This window comes from Grampus griseus (genome assembly GCF_964374135.1).
Source record: "Grampus griseus genome assembly, chromosome: 6".
Classification (NCBI taxonomy): domain Eukaryota; kingdom Metazoa; phylum Chordata; class Mammalia; order Artiodactyla; family Delphinidae; genus Grampus; species Grampus griseus.
Window position 1 is genome coordinate 21,881,957 of NC_139000.1, and position 15,312 is coordinate 21,897,268.

The 15,312-nt window shown below is 42.0% G+C and overlaps 1 protein-coding gene across 3 annotated transcripts in view; it reads left to right on the forward strand.

Annotated features, from left to right (window-relative positions):
* ECPAS (Ecm29 proteasome adaptor and scaffold) overlaps positions 1-15,312 on the forward strand; it is a 100,983-nt gene that overhangs the window by 2,097 nt on the left and 83,574 nt on the right. For 2 of the 3 annotated variants that reach the window (XM_082656220.1, XM_082656221.1), the window contains exon 2: positions 7,154-7,257. The exons of the other annotated variant lie outside the window; for it this stretch is intronic. In XM_082656220.1, coding sequence (XP_082512346.1) covers positions 7,236-7,257 — 22 coding nt within the window. In that variant the 5' untranslated portion in view covers positions 7,154-7,235. The remainder of the gene's footprint in view (positions 1-7,153; positions 7,258-15,312) is intronic. 3 annotated transcript variants of the gene reach the window in all.

Here is a 15,312-nt window from a genome sequence, read left to right on the forward strand (position 1 = left end):
CTCTAGACGCACGGGCTTCAGTAGTTGTGGCACACGGGCTCTACAGCGCAGGCTCAGTGGTTGTGGCACACGGGCTCAGTAGTTGTGGCACATAGGCTCAGTAGCTCCACAGCATGTGGGATTTTCCTGGACAGGGATCGAACCCATGTCCCCTGCATTGGCAGGCGGATTCTTAACCACTGTGCCACCAGGGAACTCTCTGTCTCTATGATTTTGATATCTCTAGGTATCTCATGTAAGTGGACTCATACAGGATTTGTCTTTTTGTGGCTGGCTTATTTCACTTGGCATAATGTCCTCAGGGTTCATCGGTGTTGTACCATGTGACAGGATTTTCTTTTTTAAGGCTGAGTAGTATTCTGTTGTATGCATATGTTATATTTTCTCATCCATCTGTCGAGGGACACTTGGGTTGCTTGTATGTTTTTAGCTATTGTGAATAATTGCTGCTATGAATATGGATGTACACGTCTCTCTTTGAGACTGTGCTTCCAGTTCTTTTGGATATATACCCAGAAGTGGGATTGTTGGATTATATGGTAATTCTATTTTTAATTTTTTGAGGAACTGCCATACTGTTTTCCACTGTGACTATACCATTTTATGTTCCCACCAGTGGTAAACAAGGGCTCCAGTTTTTCTAGGACCTCGCCAACACTTGTTATTTTCTATTTTTTTTTTTTGCGGTACGTGGGCCTCTCACTGTTGTGGCCCCTCCTGTTGCGGAGCGCAGGCTCAGCGGCCATGGCTCACGGGACCAGCTGCTCTGCAGCATGTGGGATATTCCCGGACCGGGGCGCGAACCCGTGTCCCCTGCATCCACAGGCGGACTCTCAACCACTGCGCCACCAGGGAAGCCCTATTTTCTATATTTTTGATAGTAGCTATCCCAGTGGGTGTGAGGTGGTCTGACGTTTTAAGTTGTTCCACAGCAAGATATCTGAGTTCATGTTGTAGCACTAAACACATTAAAATATAAATTACTAGTTGGAATGGGGAACAAAACTAGAGGAAGAATTGGATATCATTCTTAAGTGGCTGATGTATTTGTATATATGCATTGTGCTCCTGTACATCAGGTACCTGTTAAAACGTTTTTAGTTCTTCTGGTTGAGGAATTTACTGGCTTTAGCAGCTACTGGAAAAGTTAGGAAGAAATAATTGCAGTGCTTGCTTTTTCATTGTTTTGTTTGGTCAAGTCACCAGTCTTTGGCCACAGATGTCTGTTAACTTGGTTTCTGCATTTCTTCAGGGGAGATTAAATACTTGGCAGTTGGTACCTTGGAATAATTTAACTTGAAATCACACTCATATATACCGAACATGTATATAAGGAACTTCAAATAAGCCATTTTCAGTTTCAGAAAGGTTATAGTAAGAGGAGAGATGGCTGGTAACAAGGTGCTTTTTAGAATTCTGCTATAAGAGAAAGGAGCTAAGTATCTGAATATTAGCTGGCTATTATTTGTGACTAATAGATGATAAAAAAGCAAACTACTAGATGCTAGCATTGTTTCTCCCCCTAATATTTTATCATAAAACTCTTCAAAAATACGGAAAAATTGAAAGTGAGCATTCATATACCCACTACCTAGATTCTACATGTGATATTTTACTACTAGCTTTATCACATATGTGTCCATTTTCAAGCCACATTTAAAAATGTTATTTTATTTTAGTTATTATTTAAAAACGATTGTGGTAAGATACACATATATAACATAAAATTTATCCTTGTAACCATTTTTAAGTGTACAGTTCAGTGGCATTAAGTACTCAATCCATCTTATTTTGATGCATTTCAGAGTGAATTGGAGACATCAGTACCCTTCCCCCTAAATATTTCAGCACTAGCATTTTTTTTAGCACTAGCATTGTTTTAAATGCTTTGTATATATTCTTTTATTTAAAGATTTTTTAATATTTATTTTATTATTTAGTTTTGGCTGTGTTGGGTCTTCGTTGCTGCATGCGGGCTTTCTGTAGTTGTGAGCAGGGGCTACTCTTTGTTGCGGTACGTGGGCTTCTGACTGTGGTGGCTTCTCTTGTTGCAGAGCACGGGCTCTAGGTGTGTGGGCTTCAGTAGTTGTGGCACGCAGGCTCAGTAGTTGTGGCTCGCAGGCTCAGTAGTTGTGGCTTGCAGGCTGTAGAGTGCAGGCTCAGTAGTGTGGTGCACGGGCTTAGTTGCTCCGCGGCTTGTGGGATCTTCCCGGACCAGGGCTCGAACCCGTGTCCCCTGCATTGGCAGGCGGATTCTTAACCACTGCGCCACCAGGGAAGCCCCTGTATTCTTTTATTCATTAAAATAATCCTAAGAGGTAGGTAAAGTTCTTATTGCTGTTTTATGGAGTGGAAAACAGACATTTTAGGTTCCCAAGGTCCCTCAGCTAGTAAGTGGTGGAGTTGGAACTGGATTCCAGGTGGCTCACAGGCACTCATGACCAGTCTTTAGGCTGGGTTACCTCCATGTACCATAGAGTGTTCATGCTGATGAAGAGATCAAATCAGATGCATTGCTAAATTCTCAGCTACTTGTTACTTTAATCCAATTATTTGACTGCTGTTTAACACTGCTGTGGTGTACAAAAGAAGCATGAAAACTCTACTGATGGAATTATAATACTACTGAGAAGAAAGAGGAAGAATACTTGTAAACAGATATGTAAGGACCAAAGTGTATGATTTGTTATAGTTAGTAATGCTAGAGTAATATTATCATTTTTGGTTCCCAGGTCTGTTATTTTGAGATGTATAACTCGTAACACTGCCTTTCTCTAGATTTTAAATCAATGCATTTTACCTTTGCATTTGAAGTCATATACATGTCATAAATTTAAATGCAATCTGTAGCTGCTTTCAGTTGTATCTGATACTACACTCTGTAGGAGCTCCTGAGAAGCAGAATTGACAGGTTTGTCTTTTACTTATCTCTTTTCTTTCTTTTTCTTCTTCTCTTTTTTTGTTTTTGAGTAGTATCATGGAGTAGTATCATGTATGAAAGTTGTCAAAAGGTAAGCAGGATAATCTTGGGTTGGGGTTTGTTATCCTTTCAAAGATATCCTGTAATTGTCACTTTGAGTCAGGTGATTGTAATAGAATAATGGTAAAGCTAATGTTTTTGAGAGCTTACCATTGTGTTCTACACTTTGTACGAATTAATTGATTGAATCCTTACAACAACCCTGTGACTTTGGTACTATTGTTGTCTGGTGTTGCTTCCCTCATGTTACAGAGTTAGGGCTTGAACTCAGATTTTTTGATTCCAAAGTTTATGTTAATTCTGTGCTGCTACTGTACTAGTGTCTCTGAAAGGGAAAATATAGTTTATAAGAAGATCAACATGGCTTTTTTCCCCATGTCTTGCTAGCCTGCAGAAGAAACATGCTATAGTGTATAAAATGTGGCAATATTCTGGTTCATCCAATAGGACATATTAGATTTGGGGGTAAGATGCCAAAATAGAGAACAATTAGTTCTGACTGTTAAAGGCAGTTCTGAAATCTAGTTTGTAAATTACTTAAGGTCATAGTCTGTAGTTTTCTTTCTTTATATTTAGGGTAATATAACTGTTTGGAATGGAATGAAATTCAATGCAAGGCATGTGGGCTAGTTTTTCTTCTAATATTATCCTCTGCCAGTTCATGGAAAAGTTGACATTGTAGTTATATTTCAGCAATGGGTAGGGAGATTTCTGACAGAGGGAAGGAAGCATTTGAGACTTTTCACCTGGTCAGCTGTTCATTGGTTTCATGTTCTGGGCTTTATAATTCTAAGGCATCCTTAGAATCTGATCTTCATTGGGATAAAGACAGCTCATGAAGGAGCGACAGCCTATAATCTTAAAGCACATTGATGCTATTCAACTTGACCATTCAACATAGCCACTTCAGTTGCAAAGTTGGCCAGGTAATCAAAATGTCACGTGTCTTCTGAGAGAGTCTCTGCCGGTGACAGGCATCCTAGTGGCTCTTTTAGAGATGAGATGGGGAAGCTGTGTGTGTAGCTGTGTAGGTGAACGTGATTCTGTGAGCATACTGAAACAGCCCCAGAGAGATGGCTGCTTTAGTGACAGCCAAATATGCAGCTGAGCTGAGCTATGTAGAAAGGCAACATCAAGGCTGTATTATTTTAATTTTGGGTACTTAGCCAGATCGGAAGGTTAAAATGGAAAATAGTGATGATATTTCTGTTTTTTTATAATTTCTAGTTTTCCACTTCTACCCCATCTTGTTTTGAATTATGCCTTCAGTAAATTGTAATATTTAATAAAGGCCAGTGTTGGTGAGAATAGTTGGCACTGGGACGTTCGACCTTGTTCAGAAGATAGATGTTAAAATTGTAGGCACTGCCAGTGTGCTCAAAGGGTCTGATCTAAGTTGTTGGTCTCTGTTTTCAAGCCTGGCCGGTGTCTGCCTTGGGCTTGCCATCTTATATGACTTGTTTTCCCCACACATTTTCCAATTCAATAAGCAGTCTTTAAAAATGGAGTTACTGGGCTTCCCTGGTGGCGCAGTGGTTGAGAGTCCGCCTGCCGATGCAGGGGACGTGGGTTCGTGCCCCGGTCTGGGAAGATCCCACATGCCGTGGAGTGGCTAGGCCCGTGAGCCATGGCCGCTGAGCCTGCGCGTCCGGAGCCTGTACTCCGCAATGGGAGAGGCCACAACAGTGAGAGGCCCGCGTGCCGCAGAGAAAGGAAAAAAAAAAAAAAAATGGAGTTACTAACTTGTGGTCCTGGCCTCACAGGGCTTATAATTCAGTATAGAGGCAGATTTATATATAAATATAAATAGCTAATAGGAAGTATGATATGAAAAATGCCTAACACAGTTCTTTAGAAATGTCAAGGAGTGAGGATAGTATTCCAGGCTAAGGGAACAATAGCTTGAGCTCTGTCATAGAGTTTGAAAACTATTGTGCATTTTCAGGGAAGGTTGGAATGAGTCTGATATGCTAGAATGGGGGTACTATGGCTGCATGAAGTACTAGGAAAGGAGTTAAAATTTGGAGTCTGAGACTTGGCCTTTTCTGCCTTTTACAATTTGGGATCTTGAGCAGATTATTTTACCTCACTAAGTTTAAGTTTCTCATAAAATTGGGATAATTAGAAATACTCATAGTGTTGTTAGGCTTAATGTACATGTTAATGCACTGTGTAAACAATTAAATTCTGTATAGATTATTATTTTTAGTGGAGGGGGTGGTAGGAGAGAAAGCTAAGGATAAGGTTGGGACCAGCTTGTCTAGGAATGCCAACACAACTGTTTTTATTTATTTTTTTGGCTGCGTTGGGTCTTTGTTGCTGTGCGCAGGCTTTCTCTAGTTGTGGCAAGCGGGGGTTACTCTTCGTTGCAGTGCGTGGGCTTCTCATTGCGGTGGCTTCTCTTGTTGCAGAGAATGGGCTCTAGGCATGTGGGCTTCAGTAGTTGTGGCACGCGGGCTCAGTAGTTGTGGCTCGTGGGCTCTAGAGTGCAGGCTCAGTAGTTGTGGTGCACCAGCTTAGTTGTTCCGCAGCATGTGGAATCTTCCTGGGCCAGGGCTCAAACTCGTGTCCCCTGCATTGGCAGGTGGATTCTTAACCACTGTGCCACCAGGGAAGCCCAACACAACTAGTTTGAACTTTGTTCTGTAGACAGTAGAGGACCATCAAAGGCTTTCAAGTGGGGGAGTAACCTGAGTAGACCCTTTTTATAAGGATAACAGGTGGCAGTGATATAACATTGATTGCAGGGGTCCAGAGACCAAGAGCAGCAAGACTAAAAGGAAGATATTACAGTAGCCAAGTTAGAAGAAACCTAGGGTCTGAACTGGGATAGTGGAAGTGGATTTGACAGGTAATATAATCTAGAATCCCTAAAATATGCAGAAACTATTGGCTGAGTAGTGGAGAGTTATTCAACAGAAGGAGGAGTTAGAGAGGATTCCCAGAATCTACCTAGAGATTAAGGGGGTCGAGAGTACAGCCTCTAGACAGATTTGGGGAGGTAAGAGTAGAGAGAAGAGAAAGCAGGTTTTGTTCAAGAAATAAATCATTTGTTGAATGAATGGGTTGAATTATTGAGGCATCCATGTTGAGTTGTTTAGGGAAACAGTTTTGAATAGTGACTAAAACCTCTGGTGTTGAAGTCAGAACTGATTTTAAATCTTGACTCTGTCACCTTTTAGTTTTAATGTTAAGGGATCTAACTTTTAAGCCTTGGATTTCTCATCTGTAAAATGGGATAACAAAACTATTTTACGGGGTTGCTATAAGAATAGGAAGAGATAATGCATGTTAAGAACTTGGTATAGTGTTGGGCACATGGATTACAGGTGTGTGGGAGCTTTGGTTCTGAAACTTGGGCGAGTGTGGGGTGATGTGGACAGATTGTCCAGAGGACAGCTGTCTGGGGGCTATGAATGTATAGGGATGAGAAGAAGACAGAAAAGAACCAGGGAAGGGGATCAGAAGTGCCTAGAGAGGGCAAAGGTTTCCCAGGGTTATGACTATCAAATGTTTGCATTCTCAGTTGTTATAATGTGTTAATCAAGTGTGCCCATCCACTAATACTCTTCTTATAAAATTATTATGTAAATCAGACACTTTGTTCTAATTTTAATGTAAGGTTTTGTATGTTTATGATATATATGTACACACACACAATGTATGTTGTATTGGAGTTTTTTAGCCTTCAGTGAATAACTATTAGTATATATGTATTTTAAGTATTAACATATTTGTTCTACACACTCAATTTCTTTAAATTGAGTATTGTTAATTTACAATGTTGCATTAGTTTCTGGTGTACATCAAAGTGATTCAATTACACACACACACACACACACACACACACACACACACACACACACACACATATATTCTTTTTCATATTATTTTCCATTATGGTTTATTATAGGATACTGAGTATAGTCCCTGTGCTGTACAGTAGGACCTTGTTTCTACACACCAGATTTTATTTATGGACATATTCCTTACTATTTCTCCAATTTGGTAATCACTATGATTTGCCCCCCTCATTCTGAATTTGCAAAACAGGGCATCAAATTAGGAGCTCTTAGCATGGAAATGAAAAGTGTTTATTTTGTTTTTTTAAATGGTAGCTATGAGTATAAATCTTTTAATTGTTTTTCTTTCCCCTGGTGTTCCAAATAATAGATTCTTTATACAATTGCATATGTACGAGTGGATGAACACACCATTGGTGATCCAGAGGATTTTTGTCAAGACTGGATAAACCATGTATCACATTGATTGTAGAGGTTAGTAGATTTAGTTCCTTAGGATGTGTGCATTTTTTGTAGTAACATTTAAAAATGCATAGGTTATCAAGTAGCAATTTCCCCCCAAGATCTTCATGGGTTTTTCTCCTTTTTTAGCTATCCTCAGAGAATCAGTGAAGTTCATTTTAGTTTATATATGCTTGAAGCTTCTATTCTCTGTCATCACATAAACATTAATTAAAAAAATTAGCAAGCAAAAGATAAAACTTGAAGATGTTCTTTAGCAGTGTGTGCAAGGAAAAGGCTGTGGGTGTTAGTTTACAAGTAGTATTGTCTGCCATGACCATGAAGTATGATGTTATGTGCTCCAGGAATGTCATCATGATTTAATTGTTTTATTTGTGAAAAGAGGTAAGGAGAGAGGCAGCATCATGGTATTTGGATATTCCTGATTCTGCCATTTTGACATGCGCTGTGATGGAAAAGCCACTTAATTCTACTTTGTTCTGAGGCTGAACAAGAATATGGTGTCAGGGGCTTCCCTGGTGGCGCGGTGGTTGAGAGTCCGCCTGCCGATGCAGGGGACACGGGTTCCTGCCCCGGTCCGGGAAGATCCCACATGCCGCGGAGCGGCTGGGCCCGTGAGCCATGGCCGCTGAGCCTGCGCGTCTGGAGCCTGTGCTCCGCAACGGGAGAGGCCACAACAGTGAGAGGCCCGCGTACTGCAAAAAAAAAAAAAAAAAAAAAAAAGAATATGGTGTCAGTTTCACTCTTGGATGATATTGGATGGTCCTTTGGTTGAAATTCTGTAAATTCAGATTGTAATTCTCTGATATCATGAGCTCAATATCCAGGGAGTACCTGAGATTTTGTAGCTTAAATCCAAAGGTGCATTTTGTTGCCGTCTTTCAGTTTAACTACTGGATTCCCCTTCTCCCAGTGCATTCTATTGTTTTTTGGTGTGTATGTTGCTGCCAATAGTGTATGATGCCTTAATTCATTAGGTGGAATTTTGAGTGATGGAATGAATGGAATATTTTATAAACCAAAGTTCAACTTTAGAATAAACTTTGGCTAAGTTTTACTATTTCACATATCTTCATTCCATTATAGAGAAATGGAAAATTGGAAGGTTGGAGAAAGTGTTTAGAAGAGAAGTGACATTATTTACACCTAGATTCTTTTTTAGAGCTTTTGGACCTGTATAGATGTGTTAATTGCGATATACCGAAGGCAAGCAGGTCAAACCACAAATGCTGGGATTTAAATAGTGACTTAAATAAAAAACATTCTAGAGTTTACACATCCAGATAAGCATTGTTCTAGGTAATTAGCCGCTTTGGGTGGATCTTAGCTGTCATACATTTGACTTGTATGCAGTCTGAACCCTTGCATAGAATGTATCATCTCCTTTAAGCTGACTTTCATAAGCTGAACTAATCTTTCTTCTCATCAGTTTACTAACACTGATTTCTAATTGGGCTTCTGCCAGCTGCTGTATCTGGGGGAAAGGGCCTCCTTGGGAGTTGGAAGTGTTTGTGGACCTCAGTGCCTCTGGAGTCTGGCACTTGTTCATTAAATCTAGGGTACAGATGAGCGCTGCTGTTTCCTCACTTGACCCAGCCCTGCCAGGCTAACGCTGTGATGTCTTCCGTCCCTCCCCCTTTGTGTGCGGTGTTGTGGGGGGTTGAGGAGTGATGGGCAGGGGCTGTGTGAACAGGGAGGCATCGCCTTACTTTGGGCTATACTGGGTTGGTAGGGGGCTTAAAGTAGCCTGACATCATATGCAAATGGCTAGGACTTCTGAAGTGGCAGAAGAACGGCTTCTTTCCCCTTCCCTGGAAACAGTCTAGTCACTAGTGCATCCTGATGCAGGGGTTTCCACATTGGGGTATCTGCTTGGGCCCTGGGGGTAAGACTGGTGGGCTAGGGAACAGGAAGATGGCTTGTCGGATTGCCTTAGTTCTGGGGGAAAGGAGTATCAGCAGGGACTTTGTCAGCAGGAACCTCCTGCTCAGGACCTCATTGCCTGCAGAGGTTCTTATCTACTGACCCCTTGGTTCTTGGACTGCCCTGGGTGGAGGGAGGCAACTCCCGCAGGAACCATGATGGATTATCTCTTTCTGGGAATGAATCCTCCCCCAACCCCTGACTTAACTATATTTGTGTTTACTGCTGGACTTTTCAACATTTTCCTTTTAATACATTGGTGTTTAATGAGTTCTTTTTAAAAAAAGTGGGGAATGGGGGCAAGCCTGTATTTAAAAACACAGAAGTAGACATCACAGTTCTAAGCATTAATTCCTAAAGAAGTATCCTACTGGCCTCATTTAGATTTTGCCAAGTATCAGAGTGGCATTTAGTGAATTGAAATGGTATATAGGAACCAATAGATGATGATGGACTTTAACTACCAGTTAGTATTTGGTTAGATTTTTTAAAAATTAATCAATTTATTTTTGGCTGCGTTGGGTCTTCGTTGCTGCACGCGAGCTTTCTCTAGTTGGGGCGAGCGGGGGCTGCGCTTCATTGCGGTATGTGGGCTTCTCATTGTGGTGGCTTCTCTTGTTGCGGACCATGGGCTCTAGGCGCGCCTGCTTCCGTAGTTGTGGTGTGCGGGCTCAGTGGTTGTGGCTCGTGGGCCCTAGAGCGCAGGCTCAGTAGTTGTGGCGCAAGGGCTTAGTTGCTCCGTGGCATGTGGGATCTTCCTGGACCAGGGAGTGAATGCATGTCCCCTGCATTGGCAGGCGGATTCTTAACCACTGCGCCAGCAGGGAAGTCCTAGATTTTTAATTCTGGTAGATTGATCTACCAGAAGGGATTGAGTATTACATAGAAAATCTAGATGCCAGCTAGGGCTTCCTTATTCATAGTTTTAGCCTCAGACTCCTAGTTGAAGATTGTCAAAGTCCAGAGGTACTCACCCACCTACCCCTGCAATCTATCACATCCAATTTTTGTGAATTTCCTAGTTTAGTTTAACTTACGCTTTTCTTAGCTTCTGGGCTCCCATTTCTGAAAATGGTGTTTTGGTTCCACCCATGTCAGTTTGGACATGAAACCCGCTTGTTTCACTGGCGCGCGCACACACACACACACACACACACACACACACACACACACCCACCCCTCTTTTCCCAAGCATTTCAAGAATTCACTTAGCTCTTCAAGAGCTCTTAGCTCTTAGATGTGGTGAGTCATGGGGAAAGGGCTTGACTTTCTGCCCTTTCCTGGTCTGTCTTCCCCTTCCATCTTTTTTTTCTCCTATCCTTCTCTTTGCAGTAACTACTGCACCCTTCCTGATTTGGAGCAGAATAGTTCTGTCACACAGTCAGACCTTCCAGAATTTATCTCCTCCTCTTCTTTTTTTTTTTAAAAAAACCTTAAGCACTTATCATGATTTTAAAAACATAGGGCTTCCCTGGTGGTGCAGTGGTTAAGAATCTGCCTGTCAATGCAGGGGACACGGGTTCAAGCCCTGGTCCGGGAAGATCCCACATGCTGCGGAGCAACTAAGCCCCTGTGCCACAACTGCTGAGCCTGCGCTCTAGAGCCCGCGAGCCACAACTACGGAAGCCTGTGTGCCTAGAGCCCGTGCTGTGCAACAAGAGAAGCCACCACAATGAGAAGACCGCGCACCGCAACGAAGAGTAGCCCCCGCTGACCGCAACTAGAGAAAGCCCACGCGCAGCAACAAAGACCCAATGCAGCCAAAAATAAAAATAAACTGAAAAATAAAAACATGTAGTCCAAGAGATTCTGATGTCAGGTGTTATGAATTGCAACTAATCCCCTCATTTCCTTTGCCACAGATGTTAGATGTATAAACTTCTAAATGGCTTTTCCAAATATGAGGAATTAACATTTCATACACTCAACAGAGATTTGAGCAACTTCTTTCTGTAAGGCACTGAATTAAATGCTGGGATACCAAGAGACTACGTCAGTTTCTCAACCTGAGGAGCCCTGGAGATGGATGGAGCAAATGAGTAGGCACTCAGGTGGAGTCACACCTCAAAGAGCTGTTACGGTCTAGGGAAGGGATGATCGGGCAGTTAAATAATGTACAGCAAAAGATAACAAGTGCCAGGAGAGATGTAGAAAAGGTCTGTGGGAGTTTGTAGGGCCAGGATGGGATGTGTAAGTGTGGAGCATGTAGTATTTGAGCTGGATTGTGAATGGAGAGGATTTGGATATGTGGAGATGGAGAAATGGTCAGGAGAGGTTGGTAGAGTATTCCTGGATGAGGGACTTGGTTGATCAAAAGAATTGTGCAAGAACATATGATGCACTTAAGAAGCTCTTGCAGTTTGGACACCTGTTGGGGAGCAGTGAGATGCATGGTCAAGAAGGTGCTTTGTGGCTAGATTGGTCTACTCTTAGGAAGGACTTCCTCTCTCATCTGATACTCACCTCCGGCATATGCTACATGTGCTAGCTGCTTATTTTTTACTGTACTTTTATGGAAGTAGATTTTTTTTCCCCCTTGGCAAAAACCTTCCATTTGCATTTGGACACAGTGCTAAGGTGGTATAAGCAAAAATGGGGCACTTACTGTAAGGAATCATGGAGTCTTATGGAAATAAGAGGGACCCTCAGGAGGGGTTTGGAACTAAGGACTAGATGTCCTCCAGTTCTTCACCTTCTCTCTGCACCCCCTGCCATTCTTTCTTCAGACCAGCTTCTTGTGATTTTGTGCTCCATGGCGTAGGCTGAAGATGCCCATGTCATATCTCCTGGCTTACTCTTAGAGGTCCAGGCACTCAAGGGAGGCTTGACTCTTTGGTCCCAATTCTGAGTTCCTGAGGAAAGGGACCATTCCTGTCACATTGGCTGTGGTCAGGGTACAAAGTCATGTTGTGCATAGTTATCTAATAAGGCTTAGTGTCATCCCCGCCTACTTTCTCTGCCTCAGCTGTGCTGTAATTCAGCATACTAGAAGGAGCATTGGGTTTGCAGTTGACCGCCTGGCGTTTGAATCCTAGCCCTGCCACTTACTTACTACCTTTGTAATCTTCGTCAACATTCTCATTGAATTCTAGGCTCTGTTTCCTCATCTGTAAGTTGAAGCTAATATTACCTACTTCAGTAAATAGTACTTTAGAGGGAGGTACTGTGTTCTGTTGTGCACTTGGAGGATAAAGACCTCTCTAGGTTCAACTTGTGATTCTTTGTGTCATTAGCTTGGTGACCTTTGGCAAGTCAGTCAGATCCTGAGCCCCAGTTTTTCATCTTCAAATGCAGATAATCCCTGCCCACCTCACAATGTTTTTCTGAGGCTCAGAAGGCCATGTGAAACTGCCTTGTGACCATAATGTATTTACATATGTGTGAAGCAGAAGAAGTTAAATACTATTAGGGAGACTGTTTTCCTTGTGAAATTATTCTGTTATAGTCGAATGTATTTTGGTAGTAACTTGACAGATCTTTCTCAAAATACCCTGTAACGGTAGATTATTAATTGATTTATGATGCAATGGGCAGTGGTCCAAGTATTTTCAGCTTTCCCTTTCAATCTCAGCTTCCACTTAAGGCTTCTAACCTGATTTATAATTTAAAATTTACTTTCACATTCAGAAAAAAAATGATGTTCTTTGTAGAAAATTTAAACAAATGTAAAGAAATCTTAAACCTGTCACACTGAAATAACCATTTTCTCTTTTTAATTCACGCTCATGAAATAAGTTAGTAATGACATAGAATTAAACCAGTAAGCCAAAAAAGAATCCTCTGAAATTCCACCACATAAGGATAACCACTACCTTAAATATAGCCCTTTCCCTAGTCTTTTTGACAGTAATGTTTTTCTTGCACTTTCTAAGGAACGTTTTGATGTTCAAGTTGTCATGAAGAGGTGATTCATCTGAGGAAAGTGATTTATTTTTCTTTCCTTCTTTTTTTTTTTTTTTTTGCGGTACGTGGGCCTCTCACTGCTGTGGCCTCTCCCGCTGCGGAGCACAGGCTCTGGATGCGCAGGCTCAGCGGCCATGGCTCACGGGCCCAGCCGCTCCGCGGCATGTGGGATCTTCCCGGACCGGGGCAGGAACCCGTGTCCCCTGCATCGGCAGGCGGACTCTCAACCACTTGCGCCACCAGGGAAGCCCCTCTTTCCTTCTTTCTTTTTTATTTTTTAAAATATTTTTTCCGTAAGTGATGATATGAGTGAAAAGCCAGTATTTGCCTTTTATAATCCTGTGAAAAAATAGCCTTTCTTCCTTGACTCAGAAGCCAATGTTGTATTTTTTTGGAGAGATATGAAGAATGAGTGATTTACGTGGACAGTTTTATTTCTCAGGAATAATTATATGTTTTCAGAATTATCAGTGGCCAATGGTAGATAACACTGAAGTGAAGTCCTTAAACCTTTACTGGTTATTTCTTCCTTGTGGGGTAGAAGGAAGGAAGGTCCCATCTTTCCCTTTAGATAGAGAAATTAAAGACAAGCAAATAATATGAATTAGAGAATTATTTAATGGAAAGTAAATGAATATATTTATTCTTTTTTTAAAATCTTTTTTTCTTTCTTTTAATATTTATTTACTTATTTATTTTTGGCTGCATTGGGTCTTCGTTGCTGCGCATGGGCTTTCTCTAGTTGCAGCGAGCGAGGGCTACTCTTGGTTGGGGGGCGTGGGCTTCTCATTGAGTTGGCTTCACTTGTTGCAGAGCACGGGCCCTAAGCACACAGGCTTCAGTAGTTGTGGCATGCAGGCTCAGTAGTTGTGCCTTGTGGCTCTAGAGTGCAGGCTCAGTAGTTGTGGCGCATGGGCTTCGTTGCTCCGCGGCATGTGGGATGCTCCCGGACCGGGGCACAAACCCGCATCCCCCGCATCGGCAGGCGGACTCCCAACCACCGCGCCACCAGGGAAGCCCTAAAGACTATTTTTTAAGAGCAGTTTTAGGTTTACAACAAAATTGACAGGAAGGTACAGAGATTTCCCATACAACCCCTGCCCCCCCCCATATTTGTATAGCCACCCTCATTAGCCACATCACTCACCAGAATGGTACATATTTTACGAAGGATGAACCTACACTGACATATCATAATTACTGCACATCCATAGTTTACATTATGGTTCACTCTTGGTGTTGTATATTCTGTGGGTTTGGACAGATGTATGATGATATATATCCACCATTGTAATATCACAGAGAGTATTTTCACTGCCCTACAAATCCTCTGTGCTCTTCATATTCATCCTTCCTTTCCTCTTCCTCCCTGGCAACTACTGATCTTTTTACTGTCTCCATAGTTACGCCTTTTCCAGAATGTCATATAGTTAGAATCATACAGCATGTAGCCTTTTCAGATTGGCTTCTTTCACTTAGTAATATGCCTTTAAGGTTCCTCCATGTCTTTTCATGGTTTGACAGCTCATTTCTTTTTAGTGCTGAGTAATAGTCCGTTGTCTATATGTACCAGTTTATTTATCCATTCACCCACTGAAGGACGTCTTGGTTACTTCCAAGTGTTGGCAATTATGAATAAAGCTGCTGTAAACATCCATGTGCAGGTCTTTGTGTGGACATAAGTTTTCAACTCCTTGGGTAAATATCAAGGAGTATGATTGCTGGATTGTATGGTAGGAGTATGTTTAGTTTTCCTAAGTTGTTGTCTTCCAAAATGGCTATACCGTTTTGCATTTCTACCAGTAAACTTTCTTATTTTTGTTCTACCATATTCTTTTTTTTAAAATTTATTTATATATTTATTTTATTTATTTGGCTGCATTGGGTCTTCATTGCTGCACGTGGGCTTTCTAGTTGCGGGGAGCAGGGACTACTCTTTGTTGTGGTGCATGGGCTTCTCATTGTGGTGGCTTCTCTTGTTGCGGAACATGGGCTCTAGGTGCACGGGCTTTGGTAGTTGTGGCTCGTGGGCTCTAGAGCGCAGGCTCAGTAGTTGTGACGCACGGGCTTAGTTGCCACGCGGTATGTGGGATCTTCCCAGACCAGGGCTCGAACCCCAGTCCCCTGCGTTGATGGGCGGATTCTTAACCCCTGCGCCACCAGGGAAGTCCACTTCCATGTTCTTTAAGGTTCCTTTCAAGTTGTAAAATTCTGTGATTTAAATTTCTTTATCCTTGAAAC